Here is a 21,732-nt window from a genome sequence, read left to right on the forward strand (position 1 = left end):
CTAAAACAAACTTGGAAGAAGGACGTGGTGATCTACTTCCAAAAAAAATTGGCCAGTAAAAACCCTATGGATAGCAGCAGAATATTGATGTGGATTGGAAGACGAGCCGCTCATCTTTTTTCTCTGTATGCAGAGCAGATAATCTGGGAAGCTGGACTATATGAAGAAGAGAACACAGCATTAGGATTGAAGGAAGATTTATTAACAACCTGCGATATGCAGATGACACAACCTTGCTTACAGAAAGTAAAGAGTATTTAAAGCACTTACTGATGAAGAGCAAGGACTACAACCTTCAGTTGGGATTACACCTCAACATAAAACAAAAATCCTCACAACCAGACTAATAAGCAGCGTCATGATAAACGGAGAAAAGATTGAAGTTGTCAAGGATTTCATTTTACTTGGATCCACAATCAATGCCCCATGGACGCAGCAGTCAGGAAATCAGACGACACGTTGCATCGGACAAATCTGCTATAAAAGACCTCTTTAAAGTCTTAAAAAGTAAAGATGTCACTTTGAGAACTAAGGTGCGCCTGACCCAAGCCATGGTGTTTTCAGTTGGCTCATATGCATGTGAAAGCTGAACGGTGATTAAGGAAGACCCAAGAAGAATTGATGCCTATGAATTATGGCATTGGTGAAGAATATTGAATATACCAAGAGCTGCCAGAAGAATGAACAAGTCTGTCCTGGAAGAAGTATAGCCAAAATGCTCCTTAGAAGCAAGGATGACGAGACTTCGTTTCACTTAACTTCGGATGTGTTATCAGGCGGGGTCAGTCCCTGGAGAAAGATACCATGCTTGGTAAAGTAGAAGGCCAGGGAAAAAGAGAAAGACCCTCAGTAAGATGTATTTACACAGTGGCTGCAACATGGGCTCAAACATAACAATGATTGTGAGGGTAGCGCAGGACCGGGCAACATTTCGTTTTGTGGTACATAGTAGGGTCTCTGTAAATTGGAAGCTACTCGACAGCACCTAATAACAGCAACAGTTAGAGCCCCCAGTATGATGTTAAATAGTAACAGCCATTTAGGTAGCAGCCATTTAGGACATTTGCCATCATTTCATAGTAGAGACCCTTTTTTAGTTTAAGGAAGTTGTCCTGTATTTCTAGGTACTGAAGTTTTTCTCATAAACAAGTGTTGAGTTTTATCAATTAATTTTTTGTATATTTTGGGGTGATTGATCGTTTTCTTTTTATTCTTTAATCTGTTAATGTAGGGTATATAGCAGTACATTTACTGTAGTTAAACAGTTTGGCAGTTAAATCCTATTGGTTATAATATATCATTTTTGTAACACATTGCTAGATTCCATTTGCTAGTATTAGGATTTTTGTATCTTTGTTCCTAAGTGACATTAGCCTACATGTTCTATTTTGTGCTCTTAATTGTCGACTCTTGGTATCAGGGTTATGGTAGACTCATCAAATGAATTGGAGAGCTTCTCATCTTTTTTTTTTTTTTTTTTCTTTTTCCTCTCTTTTTGTTTGTTTTTAGTTCTTTTCTGTTTCTTACATTATTCCCATTCCCTCCGGGGCCTTCTTTTCTCTTTGTTTCTCTCAGGCTCAGTCATGTTGGAGACTCTCCTAGGAGTGGAACATCCTTATCTATTCATATGTTTAAGAATAAGACACTGAAAAGTCACATGGGTGCTGTGTGTACGTGGGTGGGATCCTCAGTGGCCAAGCTTGTTGTTTGGATGCTCACAGGAGCTGGGGACCGCCACCTGCCTGTTTCCTGGGGCTACTCAATTTTCCTGAGAAGAAACCCCCCATCTCCTGGCTGATGGGGTAGACCCCAGACTCTGAATATTTTCTGTTGGTGGTGGAGGGTCAGCTGTTACAGAAGTGGATTTAGAGATCATCCCCTTATTCTGGTACCAGGTCTCACTCTTGCCTTCTGCCACACCTGGCCCCTTGGGGACCACCTCTCAGGGTTTCCTCAGAGTCCAATAAGCCCTTTTTTTTTAATTGTGCTTTAAGTGAAAGTTTACAAATCAAGTCAGTCTCTCATATAAAAACTTACATACACCTTACTACATAACTCCCAATTACTCTCCCCGCCATGAGACAGCCCGCTCCCCCCTTCCAGTCTCTCTTGACCATTTTGCCAGCTTCTAACCCCCTCTACCCTCTCATCTCCCCTTCAGACAGGAGATGCCAACATAGTCTCAAGTGTCCACCTGATGCAAGTAGCTCACTCCTCACCAGCATCCCTCTCCAACCCGTTGTCCAGTCCAATCCCTGTCCGACGAGTTGGCTTTGGGAATGGTTCTTGTCCTGGGCCAACAGAAGGTTTGGGGACCGTGACCACTGGGGTCCTTCTAGTCTCAGTCAGACCATTAAGTCTGGTCTTTTTATGAGAATTTGGGGTCTGCATCCCACTGTTCTCCTGCTCCCTCAGGGGTTCTGTGTTGTGTTCCCTGTCAAGGCAGTCATCAGTTGTGGCTGGGCACCATCTAGTTCTTCTGGTCTCAGGATGATGTAGCCTCTGGTTCACGTAGCCCTGTCTGTCTCCTGGGCTTGTAATTACCTTGTGTCCTTGGTGTTCTTCATTCTCCTTTGATCCAGGTGGGTTGAGACTCCTTGATGCATCTTAGATGGCCACTTGCTAGCGTTTAAAACCCCAGACGCCATTCTTCAAAGTGGGATGCAGAATGTTTTCTTAATAGATTTTGTTATGCCAATTGACTTAGATGTCCCCTGAAACCATGGTCCCCAAACCCCTGCCCCTGTTTCGCTTACCTTCAAAGCATTCAGTTTATTCAGGAAACTTCTTTGCTTTTGGTTTAGTCCAGTTGTGCTGACCTCCCCTGTGTTGAGTGTTGTCCTTCCCTTCTCCTAAAGTAGTTCTTATCTGCTATCTAATCAGTAAAATACCCCTCTCCCACCCTCCCTCCCCCCGTCGTAACCACAAAAGGATGTGTTCTTCTCAGTTTAAACTATTTCTGAAGATCTTTTAGTAGTGGTCTTATACAATATTTGTCCTTTTGCAACTGACTAATTTCACTCAGCATAATGCCTTCCAGGTTCCCCCACGTTATGAAATGTTTCACAGATTCATCACTGTTCTTTATCGATGCGTAGTATTCCATTGTGTGAATATACCATAATTTATTTATCAATTTTTTATCCATTCATCCGTTGATGGGCACCTTGGTTGTTTCCATCTTTCTGCTGTTGTAAACAGTGCTGCAGTAAACATGAGTGTACATATATCTGTTTGTGTAAAGGCTCTTATTTCTCTAGGATATATTCCGAGGAGTGGGATTGCTGGATCGTATGGTAGTTCTATTTCCAGCTTTTTAAGGAAGCACCAAATCGATTTCCAAAGTGGTTGTACCATTTTACATTCCAACAAGTGGTGTGTAAGTGCTCCAGTCTCTTCACAGCCTTTCTCATCTTTTTCTGTGCTCTAAAATAGCGTATATAATGTAGGGATTATGTGATCTTAAAGGCTGATAGGAAAATCCTGCAATGCTATGTAGACCTGATGCCTTATTTCAGTAGAAATATTTCCCTTTTTTAGTTTAAATTTTTATCAAAGTAACATACTTACATATAGTTTAAGTAGTCGAATAGTACTTCAAAGTTTATAAAGTAAAACAGCAACCTTCTGTCCCACCCATCTCCATTCTTAATTCCTCTTCTCCAGAAACAACTATTTTAAATTATTTTAACTGTTTCTTCTAGAATTTAATTTTACATTTTTAAATAGTGTGCTGTTACTGCTATTAAATAGTATGCTATTCTTGACTTTTTAGTTTTGGATGTCAAATTTAGCTTTCTCAAGCCACAAGTCGTGTATGTACTTTGTTTTTCCATCATTGTTTCATTATAACTATATTATCACTTATTCTATAACATAACTAATGTAATATAGTTTTGGCTAAACCAGTGTTCAATGCATACATTATCATGACTGTGTACTTCTCACGTGAACCATGATGTATGCTTTGAATTACATTTCCTTTCTCGTCCAACTCTTGTTTACTCTGTTAATAATTACCTCCATGTTTATTTGCTGTATGTAACCACTGTCACTATTTCATCCCCAAACTTCCCTACTTAAGAACAAGTTAGCTCTGAAGAGTTGTTCATATAACTATGTAATCCTAATCCAAAGTGACCAAAAAGTTCTAAATTTCTGATCTGCATATAGACACCCATTAAATAAAAGTATGAATTAGCCCTTTAAAATTTAAAAGCAGGCATACTCTTTTCTTTCTTGCCAATTTACGTTCCTTGAGGGATGTTTTCCCAAAATAGGTACCTTCCATCAATATCGAAAATCTTTTGATGACCCTCCGCCTCCAGTTGATAATCTCCTAGGGTATCGTGGTGGTGTTGTTGTTGTTAGGTGCTGTCTTAGGCTGGGTTCTCTAGAGAGGCAAAACCAGTAAAGCATATTAATATATACAGAGAGAGATTTACATGAAAGAAACAGCTCACGCGCTTGTAGAGGCCAAAATGTCCCAAGTCTATGGGTCAGGATAGAGGTTTCTCCTGATTCACATATCCGGAGGGACTGGCGAACCCCAGATCAGCAGGTGGGAGAGCAGGGCTCTGGCTCACAGGCTGTGAAGATTGACAGATTCCAAGATTGGCAGATAAGCTGCTAGTTTAAGTCTTAAGAACTGGAAGTCAGACAAAAAGGAGGCAGCTGCAGGATCCAGAGAAAGCAAAAGCCAGAATATCCACTTATATATTGATGCAGGGCACACGCCGAAGGAAACTCCCTTTCAACTGATTGGCTACTCACATCAGATCCTGTTATGGGGGTGATCACATATGAAAGCGAGAGTCTTGGCCCACCCAAGTTGACATACAATCTTAGCCATCACAGGTGCCATTGAGTTGATTCTGACTCGTAGGGATCCCATGTGACAGAGTAGAACTGCCCCATAGGGTTTCCTTCACTGTAATCTTTACAGGAACACGTCACCAGGTCCTTCTCCTGCAGAACTGCTGGCGGGGGGCGGGGGGCGGTTGAACTTCTAACCTTTTAGTTAGCAGCCATAGCATCACCAGGCCTTCTTTTAGAATGTTTGTTGTAGGAGCCTCTTTATGCTCACTCACTGCCTTACTGCTTTTTTTAAATTTTGTACTGGTTTGAGTAGAATACCTTATTGTGCCAGAAAGCAAGAAAGTAATCAAAGATTAATAGATTTATATTAAAAAAAAAAAAATCAGTGGAACACAGGAGCCAACTTGAAGGCGTCCCACTGGCCAAATTTGGGCCAATTTGAGCATCAAATAGGATAGTGATGATAGTGGTTTATAATATTGAATTTTCTTAGGTCCATAAATGATATTCAGAATATTCTGAGCAAATAATGCAAGAAACTGGACTATATGAAAAAGGACATGGCATCAGGATTGGAGGAAGACTTAACAACCTGAAATATGCAGACGACACAACCTTGCTTGCAGAAAGCGAAGAGGACGTGAAGCACTAAGTGATGAAGATCAAAGACTATAGCCTTCAGTATGGATTATACCTCAACATAAAGAAAACAAAAATCCTCACTACTGGGCCCATAAACAACATCATGATAAATGGTGAAGAAAATGAAGTTGTCAAAGATTTCATTGTACTTGGATGAATGAACATTGCCCATGGAAGCAGCAACCAAAAAATCAAGTGACTTATTGCATTGGGCAAATCAGTGGCAAAGACCTATTTGAAGTCTTAAAACGCAAAGATTTCGCTTTGATGACTAAGGTGTGCCTGACCCAAGTCAAGGGGTTTTCAGTTGCCTCTTATGCATGCAAAAGCTAGGCAATGAATAAGGAATACCAAAAAAGAATTGACTTATTCAAATTGTGGTATTGGTGAAAAATATTGAATATACCATGGAATGCCAGAAGAACAAACAAATCAGTAATGGAGGAAGTATAGCCAGAATGCTCCTTAGAAGCAAGGATGGCGAGACTTCATCTCACATACTTTGGACATGTTATCAGAAGGAAACAACCCTTGGAGAAGGACCTCATGCTTGGTAAAGTAGAGGGTCAGCAAAAAAGAGGAAGACCTTCAAGGAGATGGATTGACACAGTGGCTGCAACAGTGAACTCAAGCATAGCAAAGACTGTGAGGATGGCACAGGACCAGGCAGTGTTTCGTTCTGTTGTACCTAGGGTCGCTATGAGTCAGAACATCACACCTAACAACAACAGCAACAACACATCATCAGGACGGACCAATCACTAGAGAAGAACAGTGCCATTTTTCCAACAGCACTTTGTGTCTGTCACATTTTGGTAATTCTCACAATATTTCAAACTATTATTATATCTGTTTTGTTAATCTGTGATCAGTGTTCTTTGATGTTACTCTTATAATTGTTTTTGGAATGCCTTGAATGGTGCCCACGTAAGATGGCGAACTTAATTGATAAATGTTGTGGGTGTTCTGATTGCTCCACCGACCATCTGTTCCCCCATCCCACTCCCTCTCCTCAGGCCTCCTATTCCTTGAGAAAGGACAGTATTGAGATTAGGCCAATTAATAACCTTACAGTGGCCTCTAAAGTGTTCAAGTGAAAGGAAGAGTCAAAAAATCAAAAGCTAGAAATGATCAAGCTTAGTGAGGAAGGCATGTCAAAAGCTGAGGTAGGCCGAAAGCTAGGCCTCTTACACCAAACGGTTAGCCAAGTTCTGAATGTGAAACAGCCTTATTCTGGATAGAAGATCAAACCAGCCACAGCATTCCCTTAAGCCAAAACCTAATCCAGAACAAGCTCTAACCCCCTTTAATTCTATGAAGGCTGGGAGAGGTGAAGAAGCTGCAGAAGAAAAGTTTGAAGCTGGTGGAGGTTGGTTCATGAGGTTTCAGGAAAGAAGCCATCTCTAAAACATAAAAGTGCAAGGAGCTGCAAAACTGTGATATTCTGTCATTCCCTTTGTCTTAGGCTGGGTTCTCTAGAGGGGTAAAACCAGTAAAGTGTATAAACATATATAAAGATTTCTATCAAGGAAATGGCTCATGAGATTGTAAAGGCTGGAAAGTCCCAAGTCCGTGGGTCAGGCAGGAGGCTTCTCCTCTGACTCACGTAGCTACAGGGGCTGGCAAACCCAAGATCAGCAGGTCAGACAGCAGGGCGCTGGCTCACAGGCTGTAGAGACTGATGAATCCCAAGATCAACAGGCAGGACGGCGGGTAAGCTGCTACTCAAGTCCCAAAAACCGGAAGTCAGGTATACAGGAGCCAGCTGCAGTATCCAGAGTGAGCGAAAGCCTATGACCCTTACCGGAAAATCCACCTATGTTGGTTGCAGGCCACACCTGCAAAGAAACTCCCTTTCAACTGATTGGCTGCTCACAGCAGATCCCATCATGGAGGTGATTACATCATTATACGACTGCCAGGTTACATCATAACTGTCAAACTACCGAGAAAAATGGCCCAACAAAGTTGACACACAACCTTAACAATCACAATCTTTTTATTTACTAGATAAATATTTTTACAGTAATAAATGAGATCAGCTTTTTACTATGAGGTAACAAAAGGAAAGGCAGGATAAATGCTTGTTTCTTTCCTTTACCTACAAGTTTTCAAAATGAGTTGGTTTCCTAGCATCTTCCAAAGATAAGCAATGAATTGAGATTTCTTTTAGTATTGTTATAAAATAATGAAAATAAACATATATGATGTGTTTTAATCCATTGTAGTTATTATCGCTATTAATACACAAATTGCCCTATCTTTAGCCACTGGGAACTTTCTCAACTTGGCTCCCATGTCTTTTTAATGGGACTCTTATAGTCTTTGAGAGCTTCCATGCTTTCTGATATGAAAAGATGTTCTAGGTTCATCTTGTATATTTCCCGACTCAGACCTGGAAGCAGCCTTTCCTCTAAAGAGCTGATTCCTTTTCATATAGACCATAGAATTTTTCCTTGTTGTATTTTTACATTTCTGTTTTCTGGACCAGGATTTCTAACTGTGGGTTGTGCCTTATTAGTAGGCCATTTATTCAGTTTAGTGGATTGCAGCCAGCATCTTTTTCCCGTAATGGAATGGAATTGAAGATTTCAGAGTGCATTGTGCAACAGCCACTGACAAAGAGCTGTGTTAGAGAAGGCAGGAATGTGATGAGTACATGCATTGGCTAAGAATAGGGCACTTGGTCTTTTGTTCACTGGAATCTACTTGATATTCTAGTATGTGCTGAATAATTTGACCGTCCTTGAATAGGAGGGATAATTGTAAAATAATGTAATTTAAAGTTAGTTGTGAAGCAAAATATAGGAGAATGTTTTTGACGTAAGGCTTTGAATCTCTTCTAAGTGTATTACAATGTTCAGCATGTTTTTTATAAGAATGTTATTAGTGATTTATTTTTCAAGTTTGCAGTAGTGTTTAAGATAGATCATTTTATTATTAGAAGAAAAAAGGAATGAGCAAGTGAAAAATACAGAAGCATGTTCAAGTTCAGCTGCTGGATCTAGAAGTGGAAATAGTGTTGAGAAAAATGTTGATTTTGATTGGCAAACTTTGACTTGAGATGAAATCAAGAATAAGTGCAAGGCTTTATAATGAAGATTATTTAAAATATGGTTTTAACAAATAAATAAAAGCTAATAAAAATGATAGACCTTAAGGACTGTTTGTAATAGTATCCTTGAAAATGAAAACATCACACCTTCAAAATTACAAAGAGCCTGAAACACAGAATGCTAAACTTGTCGGTAAGCTCCCCAAAGATTTTTCAAAGAAAGATTAAAAAGGCAAGTTACTCTCAAAATTTTTTAGTTGTTCTATGACTGTTTAAAAACCAAACCTGTTACCATCGAGTTGATTCTGACTCATAACGACCTTGTAGCACAGAGCAGAAGTGCCCCCATAGGGTTTCCAAGGAGCGACTGATGAATTTAAACTGCTGACCTTTTGATAGCAGCTGTAGCTCTTAACCACTGCACCATTAGGGCTTCTCTGTAACTATTACAAAAAAAAAAAAAAAGCCTTATTACAGTTGTATTTAATTCGTGTTATGTGGCAAGAGAAAGTGCTTCACACACATGATAAAAGAAAAAATTATTCCTTCAAGCTGGAAATGGTGTGTGTGATTTTTTCTGAAAAGTAGCTGATAACTTAAACATTCTATTAGTTGTAACACAATATATTGCCAAATGTGGACTGTTATGGGTCATTTAGAAGCAATATGTATCATATAATTACATTCTGGTGTAGATTTAGCAATCCACTTTGATATTACAAGACGTAATATTTTTAGTTTATATCAGATATGTGTAACAGAATGATTTCAAGGCGGATTTATTGGGTTATGGTGAACCCTGGTGGCACAGTGGTTATGAGCTCGGCCGCTAACCAAAAGATAGGCAGTTCAAATCCACCAGCTACTCGTTAGAACCCCTGTGGGGCAGTTCTACTATGTCCTACAGGGTCATTGTGAGTTGGAATCGACTCAATGGCAACGGGTTTGGTTTTTTATTTTTTATTGAGTTATTGAAATTTAATCTTACACAACTGGATTATAGTTATTAACAAATCGGAAAAGTGCACTGTTGATCGTTTAAATGATTTCCAAGTGATAGAGCAGTAGATATGACTAGAAAACAGAGTTAACTTTTTTTTGAAAGTTGGAAGCTACACGGAACTATAGAGTTGTGGCGCCCAGATAAATCTCCTGGGTCTCCGGGTGTATACAAAAATGTAGTGAAAGTTGTTAATATTTTTTCAGGACACTCATTGAATAATCAACTTCTCGAAATTTGTTTTCACAGGTAGGGAAGCTAGCCATTATTAACTGTACTCACTAAGTACATCGCCACATTTCGTTGATGGTTTCAAGAGAACTTCCTGAGCAGAGTATTTTTTAAGATGATATCAGGTAACAAAGTTGGCACATGTAGATATTTTTGGCATTTTTAATGAATATTTGAAAGTGCAAGGACAAAACAGTTACAGATTTTAACATGTCAAACATATCCAAGGATTCTGTAATTTCTAGTGTTATAGCAAGTAAAGCTTCCATGTGATCACCCTAACTACCACATGTTCTCAAACATGTTGCTACATACAGAAGAGATCATTATTAGTATAGACAGTGGGAATGGAATTAAAGTTAGAAAGACTGTTCTTTCTTACTTCCTGCTCAAATTTTTCATCGTAACATTCTAGAAAAAAATTTTGAAACATAAGAAGAAAACATCTATTTGGTTTTCAAAACTCTGAATCAATTATTGAGTTAAACTTGGTGCCTGAAGAAAAAAATGAATTAATGCAGCTTAGTTTTTAATTACACTGAAGAACAGTTATAAAGCATTGAGTTATCATCATTTTAGATTAAGTTTAAAGAATATCCATTGTCAGCTAAAAAGAGTTTTGCCATTATGCTTCTTTCCAATTTTTTGTTTGAACTGGAATTTTCAGGTTTAAATTAATTTAAAACGAAACAAAAAAGAACACACTCCATGGTGTATTGTCTGCATATGTTCTGGACTAGAATAAAATGAGAATAGGCAAGCATACCTGTTGAATTAAATAATTATTTAAATAATTAAATAAAATCTTATATATACTCTGTTTTTACTTTAATATACTTAGAAAAGATAACTAATGTTTTGTGAAAACTTGATATACATACACATAGACATCACACTGAGTCACAATGTATTTCTTACTGTGCATCTTTGTAAACTAGTGAAATGAGTTCCCTTATGTGGCCTTTTGCCTTGGTTTTTTGGAGAAACAGTTTGAGAGATTTTTTTCCCTAAGCCCTGAGGGGTTACCTTTGCCCTAGTTTTCAACTCTAGAGGGTTTATTACTTTTGTCCAGATTGATTGGCATTTCCTGGGTAAATTGTAAACAGCTTCCTTTGATACTTTTTGTCTGGCCCTTGGCTGCAACCTGCCTTGTGATTGGTATGCGCCTTGTGGGGATTGGTCAATAGACTATGCACATGAGGTGAGTTGTAGCCCAGCCTTGCCTACTATGCAAATGAAGTGTCTGTGGCCTGCTGAGAGGGCATTGGTCAGTTCGTGGCCTTGGTGGGAGTGCCATGTCTGGAAATTGACAATGAGTTTGTGTATTCAAGCAGCCAGCCCCACAGAGATTTGAGGTAGAGAGAAGCAAGAAGAGGAGTAGCAGAAAGAAGCAGAAGAAAGAAAGAAGCAGCAGAGAGAAGAGGCAGAGAGAGGAGGCAAGGAACCTCCTAAAAGTTGTAACGCTGGTCAAGGGCTGTAACACTACAGAGGGCAGCAGGACCGGAAGGGGCCCAGCAGCAGAGCCTGTGGTGACAGATGGCAGGGCCAAGAGGAGCCTGTCCTCAGGGCGCTGAGAAGAGCGTGTCCTCGGACTGAAAGGAGCCTGGCCTCAGGTTGGCTAAGAGGAACTGAGAGAGCTGTCCTGCACTGAAGAAGGGAGACTGCCCGCATGCTTCCTGATCTAGATCCTGAATTGTAGCCTGTGATCTTGATCCCGAGTTGTGGGCTGTTCCTTAATAAACCACTTAATTGTAAGTACAGTTCAGTGAGATGTTGCAGTGAATTGCCAAACACAAATGGGGACGAGGAGAGTGCTGAGGGAAGGGAGAATGGCCAGTGTCAGAGAGGGAGTGGTGCAGCAGCTTGGAGAATGTAGAAATCGGGGATATAATTTGACTTCCACCTCATAGGAATTGACTTTGTGCAGATTCTTACACTTGAAATTATTCTTACATATGCAGAAATTTCAAGAAACTTTTCTAGACATTCTGCAGTTTTGATTTTCTATTTCTTCTTTGACTCATGAGTTGTTTAAGAGAGTTTTTAGTTCCCATGTTTTTTGTCTCCACTTCCGTTATTCATATTTTATTTTATTGCACTATAGGCAAAGAGTGTAGGCTAGGTCATTCTACGCTATTTCTCCCCATTGGGAGAAGGCATATTCTCTATTATAAGTATGTGTATGTATGTTTGTTTATTTACATATTAGATCACCTTTATTAATTTATTATATAGCTCATTTGTACGTTTTTTATAACTTTTTAGTTTGAAATAATTTCAGACTTACAGAAAAGTTGCAAAAAAAAGTACAAAGAATTCCTATATACCCTTATTCCAGGTTCCCCAATTGATAACATTTTACTACATTTACTTAATGATTCATTCTCTTTCTCCCCTCCGCCACTTTTTCTCTCTTTATACCCACACGCATACATTATTTTTCCGAGCCAGTTCAAAATAATACATACTTTTTTTTGGCCTACTCGATCTGACATAGGGTCATAAAGAGAGACTCCTACAGTTGCTGTGTTTTGATGAATTTCTCCTTTCATTTCTTGGAATTTTTGCTTTATGTATTTTGATACTATGTTATTTAATACATAAAGATCATGATGGTTACATCCTCATTATGTATCAAGTGCCCTTTTGTTTTTAATACTTTTTACTTTAAAATCAGCCTTAAATGATTCTAACATCATGTACTTTAGAACAGTATAAGAAACAGGGGCTCATAGGATAACCTGTCTGCCTGCATCAGAAATGCTAGGAAAGCAACCAGCCCAGGGGCAAGGACAAGAAGGCAGGAGGGGACAGGAAAGCTGGGTGAATGGAAATGGGGAACCCAAGGTTGAGAAGGGGAGAGTGTTGACACGTCGTGGAGTTGGTAACCAATGTATTAAAACGATATGTATGTTCATTGTTTAATGAGAAACTAATTTGCTGTGTAAACCTTCATCTAAAGCACAATTTACAAAATGTATCTCACCCCAACAAGGTTGGCATTAATCCAAAAACACTAAATAATAAATGTTGGAGAGGTTGTGGAGAGACTGAAACACTTACACACTGCTGATGGGAATGTAAAATGGTACAACCACTTTGGAAGTTGATTTGGTGCTTCCTTAAAAAGCTAGAAGTAGAACTACCATACGATCCAGCAATCCCACTCGTTGGGATATATATCCTAGAGAAATAAGAGCCCTCACATGAGTAGATATATGCACACCCATGTTCATTGCAGCACTGTTTACAATAGCAAAAAGATGGAAACAACCAAGGTGCCCATCAACGGATGAATGGATAAACAAATTATGGCATATTCACACAATGGAATGCTATGCAACAGTAAAGAACAATGATGAATCCCTGAAACATCTCATAACATGGAGGAATCTGGAAGGCGTTATGCTGACTGAAATTAGTCGCGAAAGGACAAATATTGTATGAGACCACTATTATAAGAACTCAAGGAAAGGTTTAAGTACAGAAGAAAACATTCTTTGATGGTTACGAAGATGGGGAGGGATGGAGAAGGGTATTCACTAACGAGATAGTACGTAAGAATTGTTTTAGATGAAGGGAAGGACAACACACAATACAGGGGAAGTCAGAAAAACTGGACTAAACCAAAAGCTAGGAAGTTTCCTGAATACAACCAAACTTTTCAAGGGACAGAGTAGCAGGGGCAGGGCCTGGGGACCATGGTTTCAGGGGACTTCTAGGTCAGTTGACGTAACAAAATGTATTAAGACATTCTGCATCCCACTTTGGTGAGTGGCGTCTGGGGTCTTAAAAGCTAGCAAGCGATACATCAATTGGTCTCATCCCACCTGGAGCAAAGGAGAATGAAGAACACCAAAGACACATGGGAAGTATGAGAGCCCGAGAGACAGAAAAGGCCGCATAAACGAGAGACTCCATCAGCCTGAGACCAGAAGAACTAGATGGTGCTTGGCTACCACCAATGACTGCTCTGACAGGGCACACAACAGAGAATCCCTGATGGAGCAGGAGAAAAGTGGGATGCAGACCTCAAATTCTAGTTAAAAGACCAGACTTAATGGTCTGACTGAGACTGGAGGGACCCCAGAGGTCATGGCCCCTGAACTCTCTGTTAGCCCAAAACTAAAACCATTCCCAAAGCCAGCTCTTCAGACAAAGATTAGACTGGACTATAAGACATAAAATCATACTAGTGAGGAGTGTGCTTCTTAGCTCAAGTAGACACATGAGACTATGTGGGCAGCTCCTGTCTGGAGGTGAGATGAGAAGGCAGAGGGGTACTGGAGCTGGTTGAATGGACATGGGAAATACAGGGTAGAGAGAAGGAGTGTGCTGTCAGATTGTAGGGAGAGAAACTAGGGTCACATAACAATATGTATATAAGTTTTCGTATGAGAAACTGACTTGAATTGTAAACTTTCACTTACCCACCCAGTACCCATTAAAGCACAATAAAAAAGAAAGTTTTTTTTTAATGCGAGGAAAGGCTTTGTCATAGGTCAATGGTTTTCAGATGCTTTTGGTCTCAGAAACCCTTTTTATTCTTAATAATTATTGAGGCCCTCAAAGAGATTTGTTTTTTGTTTGTTTTTAAGGACTTTTGTTTATGTGACTTATATCTGCTAATATTTACCATTTATTGTATTAGAAATTAAAATTGAGGAATTTAAAAATAGTACTAATTTAAAAAAATAATGATCTCGTTATGTCTTAACATAATAACATATCGTAATAATCTTATCTTCCAAAATACAAGCAAGAGTGAGACTGACATTGTCTCACATATTCACAATTTCTTTATGACTTAACAGAGAACGGTTGGATGGTCATATCTGCATCTGTATTCCATCTGTTGCAGTGTTGTTTTGGTTAAAACATATGAAGAAAATCTGGCCTCACGCAGATAAGTAGTTGAAAAAAGGAGAGCCTGTATGACCCTTTCATGTAATTGAAGACATTCTTCTTGGTACTGCACCAAAACTCAACAGGTGGTAGTTCCTGAAAGGCTAGCTGGAAGATGGAATTTGAAACTACAAATGAAATTTCATACTCTGATATACTAAAATCCATCTTGCACTGGTGGTGCAGTGCTTAAGAGCTTGGCTACTAACCAAAAGGTTGGCAGTTCGAATCCATCAGCCACTCCCTGGAAACCCTATGTGTCCTATAGGGTCACTATGAGTCGGAATCAATGGCAATGGGGGTTTTTGTTTTTTTGGTTTATTTTGGTCTTGGAATGTGTCATTTACCCATGTATGATTTTTACTTTTTGGATACCCTGAAAGGGTCTCAGGGGTGCCCAGAGATCCTCAGACCACACTTTGAGAACTGCTATTATAGGCCTACCATGAAGGTGCATCTGACTACACACAGATGTGTCTCTGAACCCAAGATTTGATGCCAAACCATACCAATAGTATTTTTTCTTCCCTGACAGTGAATATGCTGAGCACCTACTCTGTGCCAGTATGGTCTTAGGCCCAGGGAGGGACTCAAAAACCTCTGTTGAAACTAAGATTAAATGTGAGAGAATTTTAATTGAACTGTCTCTGCCTTTAAAGACCTCATAGGCTAACTGAAGAGGGACAGAACTAACAAGACGTAACAATTGGTGGACAATTGAATGTTTAAAAACTGTATGGTGCAGACTATACCTGCAATCGGCTACAGTTCAGAAAAGGAAAAGTTCATCATTCATAAGAGCAGTGAAAGAAGATTATAAGGAGAAAGGCCTTTAAAAGAGGATTTAAATAAAGAAATGGGAATCTAGGAGAGGACACTAACAAAAGAACAGAAGTAGAAATGAGGATGGTATGCTCTTGTGAAAACTATAAGGACACCTTGCTTACTAGAACTTAGAGTAACTGGTGGGAATTGATGAGAGATGAATGAGTTGACCATGTCTGTGTCATAAAAGTCTCAAAAGCTACACAGAACAGTCCAAGCTCAATTTGATAGAAAATAAGGAAGCATTGTAGTCCTGCCTCACCGTCTTCTTAAAAACAAAAATCAGGCCAGTTAATTTTGCTGATTTCTTAAATGCTGTGTTCTCAGATACTCCTAAGTTCTAGAATATCACCAGGAGTCTTCCCATTCGTGTGTATAGATGTGACTTTTTTCCTTAGCTCAGATGATAGTGATTGGTTATCTTTCTCTGTCAGCCATTCACTCAAGTATTTTTAACACAGTTTAAGTGGCAAATACTCCTTGATAAAAAGGCTTTGTGTAATATCTCATTCTCCATACCAAAGCTCCTTTATAATGTGTATCCAAGGGATGATTCATTGGTCGGTAATCATGAGATAAAGAGGAAAAAAAAAATGGCAACTTTGTCCTCTAAATAGAAAATCCAGTCCCTGTGTCTCTAAAACCACAACATTTTTTCCTCCAGTCACATTACATAATACCTACAACCCCTACCCCATATGTTCCAATGTTTTGCAGGCACGTGCTCTTGTTTCAGGTGCTTTGGTTAGGAGCTTTCCTTGAAGCAACAAGTCCATGCTCGATTTAGGGGAGCCCTAGTGCTGCAGTGGTTAAGTGCTTGGCTGCTAACTGAAAGGTCTGCAGTTCAAACTCACCAGCCGCTCTGCGGGAGAAAGATGTGGCAGTCTGCTTCCGAAAAGATTTACAGCCTTGGAAGCCCTATGGGGTGGTTCTACTCTGTCCTGCAGGGTGGCCATGAGTCGGAATCAACCTGAGGACAGTGGGCTTGGTGTTTTTGTTTGTTTTTTCTTTTGGAGCATGGGTGTTTGATTTCAACACTTCTGTTTGTTTTTTCTTTCTTTCTTCATGAAGACCTGAAGATGAAATGGTTTTGAAAAGACTTTCTAGAGGTTACTTGGTGGGAAAGGACCCCAACGCTTCCCTTTTCTACAAAGAAGAAGGAAACAAAAAATTTCAAGAGAAGGATTATATGGGAGCAGCAGTGTTGTACTCTAAGGTAAGACACTCTCAGCCCAGCAGGAGGAGCTGTCTCAATGACTTAATAATATGTATTTCTTCAGAAGATTGAGCCATATTGCTGACTTTTGTAGCCAGTGTTAGCTTTGTCTGTAATTTGTGGTTTGGATTTGGAAAAGAAAACCTGGCAGAATTCTGCTATTGGTTATATTCTGAAACAAAGGGTAGTTTGTATCATATGTCCTGAATGCCATCAAGAAACTTCTGTTCCTGTATTCCTTTCCCACATACCTTCAGACTCCTTATAGCAATAGGTTTCTTATACTCCTTGCCCTTCCTTGTTCATGTCTGTCAGCTCTCATTGAACTGTATGCCTTTCCTGTCTGAATGACTGATGAAGACTGTTAGTCCTGATTTAGAGAACAGCTAGATCATGGTTAGCCACAGTGTTCGCTTACAACCAGTCTGACTTAGATGCAGAAAGAAAAATGAGTTCATTGTCCACAGCCCAGTTGAACTCCATTTTGAAGATTGTCAGTGAACATGCTCATATGAGCGGCCATCAGCAAATGTTTGTTGTGTGACTGTGGTTTAACGATCACCAAGCTAGGTTTTGAGGAAGAATCAAGGCCCTTAACAATGTTACTCCCCTGCTTCCATAGTAGGAACTAGAACAGGATCCCCTCTGAGTCTTCCTTCCATAACTTTTAAAAGATTTATACGAGCCTACAGAAAGAGTGTACCAATCCCTTGCACCTCGTCTGTGATTTAATATATTTTTTTAAAAATGGAGATTTGAAAGGTACTGCAACTCTGAGTCTTGGACAGGCTGTGCTTAAAGTTTGGAATTAGCTTTCCCAAAATGATCAGACCTACAACAGTAGCTTTTGCAGCTGAAAGAAGCCCTGATTTGGAGTTATAACAAAGTATTTAGCTAAATAGTATAAGCTTTAGTGATTGCTGAAGGATTAAAATCCATTAAATGTAACGATCCAGCGATAAGTGGCTAATAGTTCTTTTTCAGAGCTAATAGATCTCTTCACCTTCATGCGTGTGCATCATAAATATGATCACATGGGAAGCTCAAGAAAAACAGGTAAAGTAACAAGTGAAGTCAGGCAAAAACTGAATGTCTGCTCAGGATGTCGAGGCAGATGAGCCTAGTGCTTTGCTGATTATAGTACTTTGCAATTCTATGTAAAGCTGCTATTTTCTTTGTTTTTTAAGATAATATGTGTTGTTTTTGTCTGATTGTAAAAGTAATGTTATGTTTACTTTGGAAAATGTAGAGAAGCATAAAGAGTAAAAAAATCCTGTAACTAGTGATGGACACTGTTAACATCTTTGCTTCTATCCATCCAGTCAGACTTTTTCCTCTGAAAATACATTTTTCTTTTACAAATTGGGATGATGCTGTACTTAATATTTTGTAACCTGCTTTTCCTCTCAACAATTTATTGTGACCATTTCCTCATGTTATTAACTTTTCTACTAGAACATGGTTTTTTTTTTTACTGCTGGCTTCATGTTCCGTTACAGAGAAGTATGGTACTTGATTTAATATCTGATGTTGGCAAAAGGAGCCCAGGGGTGCAGCGGTTTGCTAACCGAAAGGTCAGTGGTTTGAGCCCCCCAGCCACTCATGGGAAAAAGAGGTGACAGTATGCTTCCGTAAAGATTTACAGCCTTGGAAACCCTACGGGGCAGTTCTCTGTCCTATAGGGTCGTGATGAATCAGAATCTCTCGACAGCAGTCGATGGGTGATATGGCAAATTGTTTGATATCATAATGCTGCAATGAACATCTTAATCTATGTAAATATTTATGCACATCTGATTATTTCTTTAGGATAAATTCCTAGAAGGGCAATTTCTAGGTCAAAGGGAAAGTATTTTTTAAGGCCTTTGGTACTCGCTGCTGAATTGTTCTCCAGAAAAGAACTAGCTAACATTCCTTTAGTGGAGTACGAGAGTATTCATTTCTCCATATCCTAAGCAAATACTAGTTATTATGGTTATATTTGGAAAGCCTGATAGCATAGTGGCTAAGAGCTACAGCTGCTAACCAAAAGGTTCAAATCCACCAGGTGCTCCTTGGAAACTCTAGGGAGCAGTTCTACTCTGTCCTGTGGGGTCACTATGAATCGGAATCAACTCAGTGGCAACAGGTTTGGTTTTTGGTTTTGGTATGGTTATATTACTAGTAGTAGTAGTTCTATTTATTTTTAATAAGAAATATGTTCACATAGTTAGAATCCAAAAGGTTCAAGACTATCCAGCGAGGTCTACTTCCCCTGGCGCCTAGTCACCTAGTTTCCCATCCCCAGAAGCCACCACTGGTAAATGTATCCTTCCAGAGATATTCTGTGCGTGTACAAATAAGTGTAATCTTCCTGTGAACACACCCTCTTTTTACATAAATAACTTTTTTTTACACACTGTTTTGCCCCATGCTTTTTTCACTTAACGATAATCTTGAAGATCATTCCACATGAGTACATGAAGAGTTTCCTCGTTCTTTTTTATGGCTGCGTGGTATCTCATTATGTTGTTATATTTTCACTTATTTAATCAGTGTCCTGTTCACTAGCATTTAGGTCATTTCCTATCTTTGGCTATTTCAGACAATTCCTTGATGAGAAACTTGGCACATGTATCATTTCGCATGTATCTGCAGGATAAATAATTACATCATAAAATAAATTCGTAGAAGAATAGCCGAGTCAATAAATATATATTTATAACTTTGGTATAGATTGCTAAATTGCCATCCTTAATCATAGGACCAATTTACACTCCCCCCTGCTTTTGCCAACTCAGTGTGCTATCAATTTTATTTACTTTGCCAATCCGATAGGTCAAAAACAATATGTCAGTAGAGTTTTAATTTGCATTTAGCTGATTATGAGTGAGGTTGAGCACTTTTCCATATATTTAAGAGCCACCTGTATTTCCCATAAGAACTGTCCATTCGTGTCATTTGCTGATTTTCCTACTGGATGATTGGTTGTCATCGTATTGATTTATAGGGACTCTTGTGAAAGAGTAAGGAAATAAGCCCTCTGCCTGTGATAAGAGTTGTGAATATTTTTTCCAGTTCATTGTTTGTCTTTCGATGTTGCTTTCACTGGTGTTTGCTGTGAAGACATTTTTAATTTTTATGTGGTCAAATTTATTAACCTTTTTTCTTATGACTTGTGTGTTATGTGTCATAGTTAGACAGGAGTTCCTCACTCCAACATTAGACTCTTCCTGTCGTTTCTTCTAGTGCTCTTACAGTTAGTTTCACTGAAGATTTTGATCCATTTGGAGTTTATCCTAATGAAGGGTTTATTGTATAGAGAGCCAACTTTATTTTTTCTCAATGGCTATTTTTTTATTGAATATTTTTATTGAATAATCCTCATCTTTTCTCCAGTGATGCCACCTTTATGGCTATGATTAATCCTTGCCAATTTGATAGTAGAAAAAAAAAAAAAATCCCTTTTGTGTGGTAATTTTCATATATTTGGCTAAATTAACCACCTCTTTTCCACGCATTAACTGTTTGTATTTCTTCTGTTGTGAATTCCTATTTGTGCTGCTTGTCCTTTGTTATATGCAGGATTATGCTTGCAAGTATTTTCCTCTGTTTTTCATTTACCTTCAGTATTGTTTGTGGCATTCTGATGCTTTATCTTCAAAGTGCTTTGAATATTTATTTCCTCCAACTATGCTCTAGGGTGGTTAGAAATGAAGCCAAAGCAGCTGAAGCACAAAGAAGCTCAGTAACTCTCCCAGTTTCATACAGTCTTTAGCAATAGAACCCCTATTACCTGAAAAAGTACTTTATACCTTTAACCCATCCATTGTTTTACAGGGAGTATCACATTCAAGGCCTAACACCGAGGCCATCTCACTGTGTTATGCCAATCGCTCTGCAGCCTTCTTCCACCTGGGCCAGTACGAAGTGAGTATTGGGATGCCTGGTGTTACTAGAGAGAATCTGTAGGGGATTCATTTGAGGATCAGGCCAGGACTGGGCCTTCGTCTCCGCTTCCACATTAGAACACTCAACTCAGCCACGCTGCACATGGTTGAATTGGAAGTACATTGATACCCACCCAAACTGTCTTTCTCCTGACTCATTTTACCTGTCACAGGTGAGCATTTGGGATTGTGTAGATTGACAAGAAAGAGTTATGGTACCTTCCACAGAGCCATGGCCTGTATCTACTAGGTCAGCAATTCTCAGTGTTGAGATCAGTTGTAAGATACGTTGCTAACAATAGTTCAGGTTCCAAGTGTTTGCAAGCTTTACTTGGTTTTTCTTTTAAACAAGTAGAGCATGTTTATAATATATCATATCATATTAGTTTTTTTATCATATTATATAGCTCACCCTCAATATGCTTTTTTGAGCGGAAAATTAAAAGGTACACTGAAATGCCTGTATATGCCCATGAGGGGGTAGACTTTGAGAGACTTTCTTCTCATCCCCTAATTGTGGAGTTGTTTAAACTAGGAAGTGACCATAATCAGATTTATGTTTTAGGAAGGTAACTCTGAGGCATCTTAGATTTGTAATAGAGGGGTTAAAAGATAAGCTGTAAAATAGCATTCTGTTTCATCCATTTTGGAATTCTACAGAAAGCCAAATTGTTCCATAGACTTAAGGACTGTTCGAATCGCACAAGTTCACACTTATTGTCCTGAGGACTCAAAGAGAAGGGCAAGAATCTAACTCTAGACCCTAAGCGAGAAAGTCCTGGACTACTAAAGAGAATGAGTGGAAGAACCTACAAAACATTTAGCCCTTTCTAGCTCCCCTAGATTAGTTGTTTCTATTTCCCTTCTTGTAATAACGATGACCACTTATTAGGTACTGCTTATGTTCTGAGCACTCCTTTTACCACTTTAGATATATAATCTTATTTTATCCTTAAAACAACCCTTTAAGGTAGTAGTATCCCTATTTTTCAGATGAGAAAACCAAGACACTGAGAAATTGAGTCACTTGCTCAAGGTCATACAGCTCGTGAGAGGCAGAGTCAGTATTTCAGTATAGGTCTGTTTGACTTCAAAGCCTGCTCTCTTAATC

At 39.0% G+C, this 21,732-nt stretch overlaps 1 protein-coding gene across 6 annotated transcripts in view; it reads left to right on the top strand.

The window, feature by feature from the left end:
- SMYD4 (SET and MYND domain containing 4) overlaps positions 1-21,732 on the top strand; it is a 52,530-nt gene that overhangs the window by 11,428 nt on the left and 19,370 nt on the right. For 5 of the 6 annotated variants that reach the window (XR_007513938.1, XM_049858828.1, XM_049858826.1 and 2 more), the window contains exons 3-4: positions 16,548-16,692; positions 20,512-20,601. Coding sequence is in view for 5 of the 6 variants with exons in the window: in XM_049858828.1 (XP_049714785.1) it covers positions 16,548-16,692; positions 20,512-20,601 (235 nt within the window). In the remaining variant the exon portion in view is untranslated. Of the gene's footprint in view, positions 1-9,764; positions 9,872-16,547; positions 16,693-20,511; positions 20,602-21,732 lie in introns of all 6 variants that reach the window. The other variant, XM_049858830.1, reaches the window with a different exon arrangement.

Source organism: Elephas maximus, chromosome 19 (genome assembly GCF_024166365.1).
Source record: "Elephas maximus indicus isolate mEleMax1 chromosome 19, mEleMax1 primary haplotype, whole genome shotgun sequence".
NCBI classification, from domain to species: domain Eukaryota; kingdom Metazoa; phylum Chordata; class Mammalia; order Proboscidea; family Elephantidae; genus Elephas; species Elephas maximus.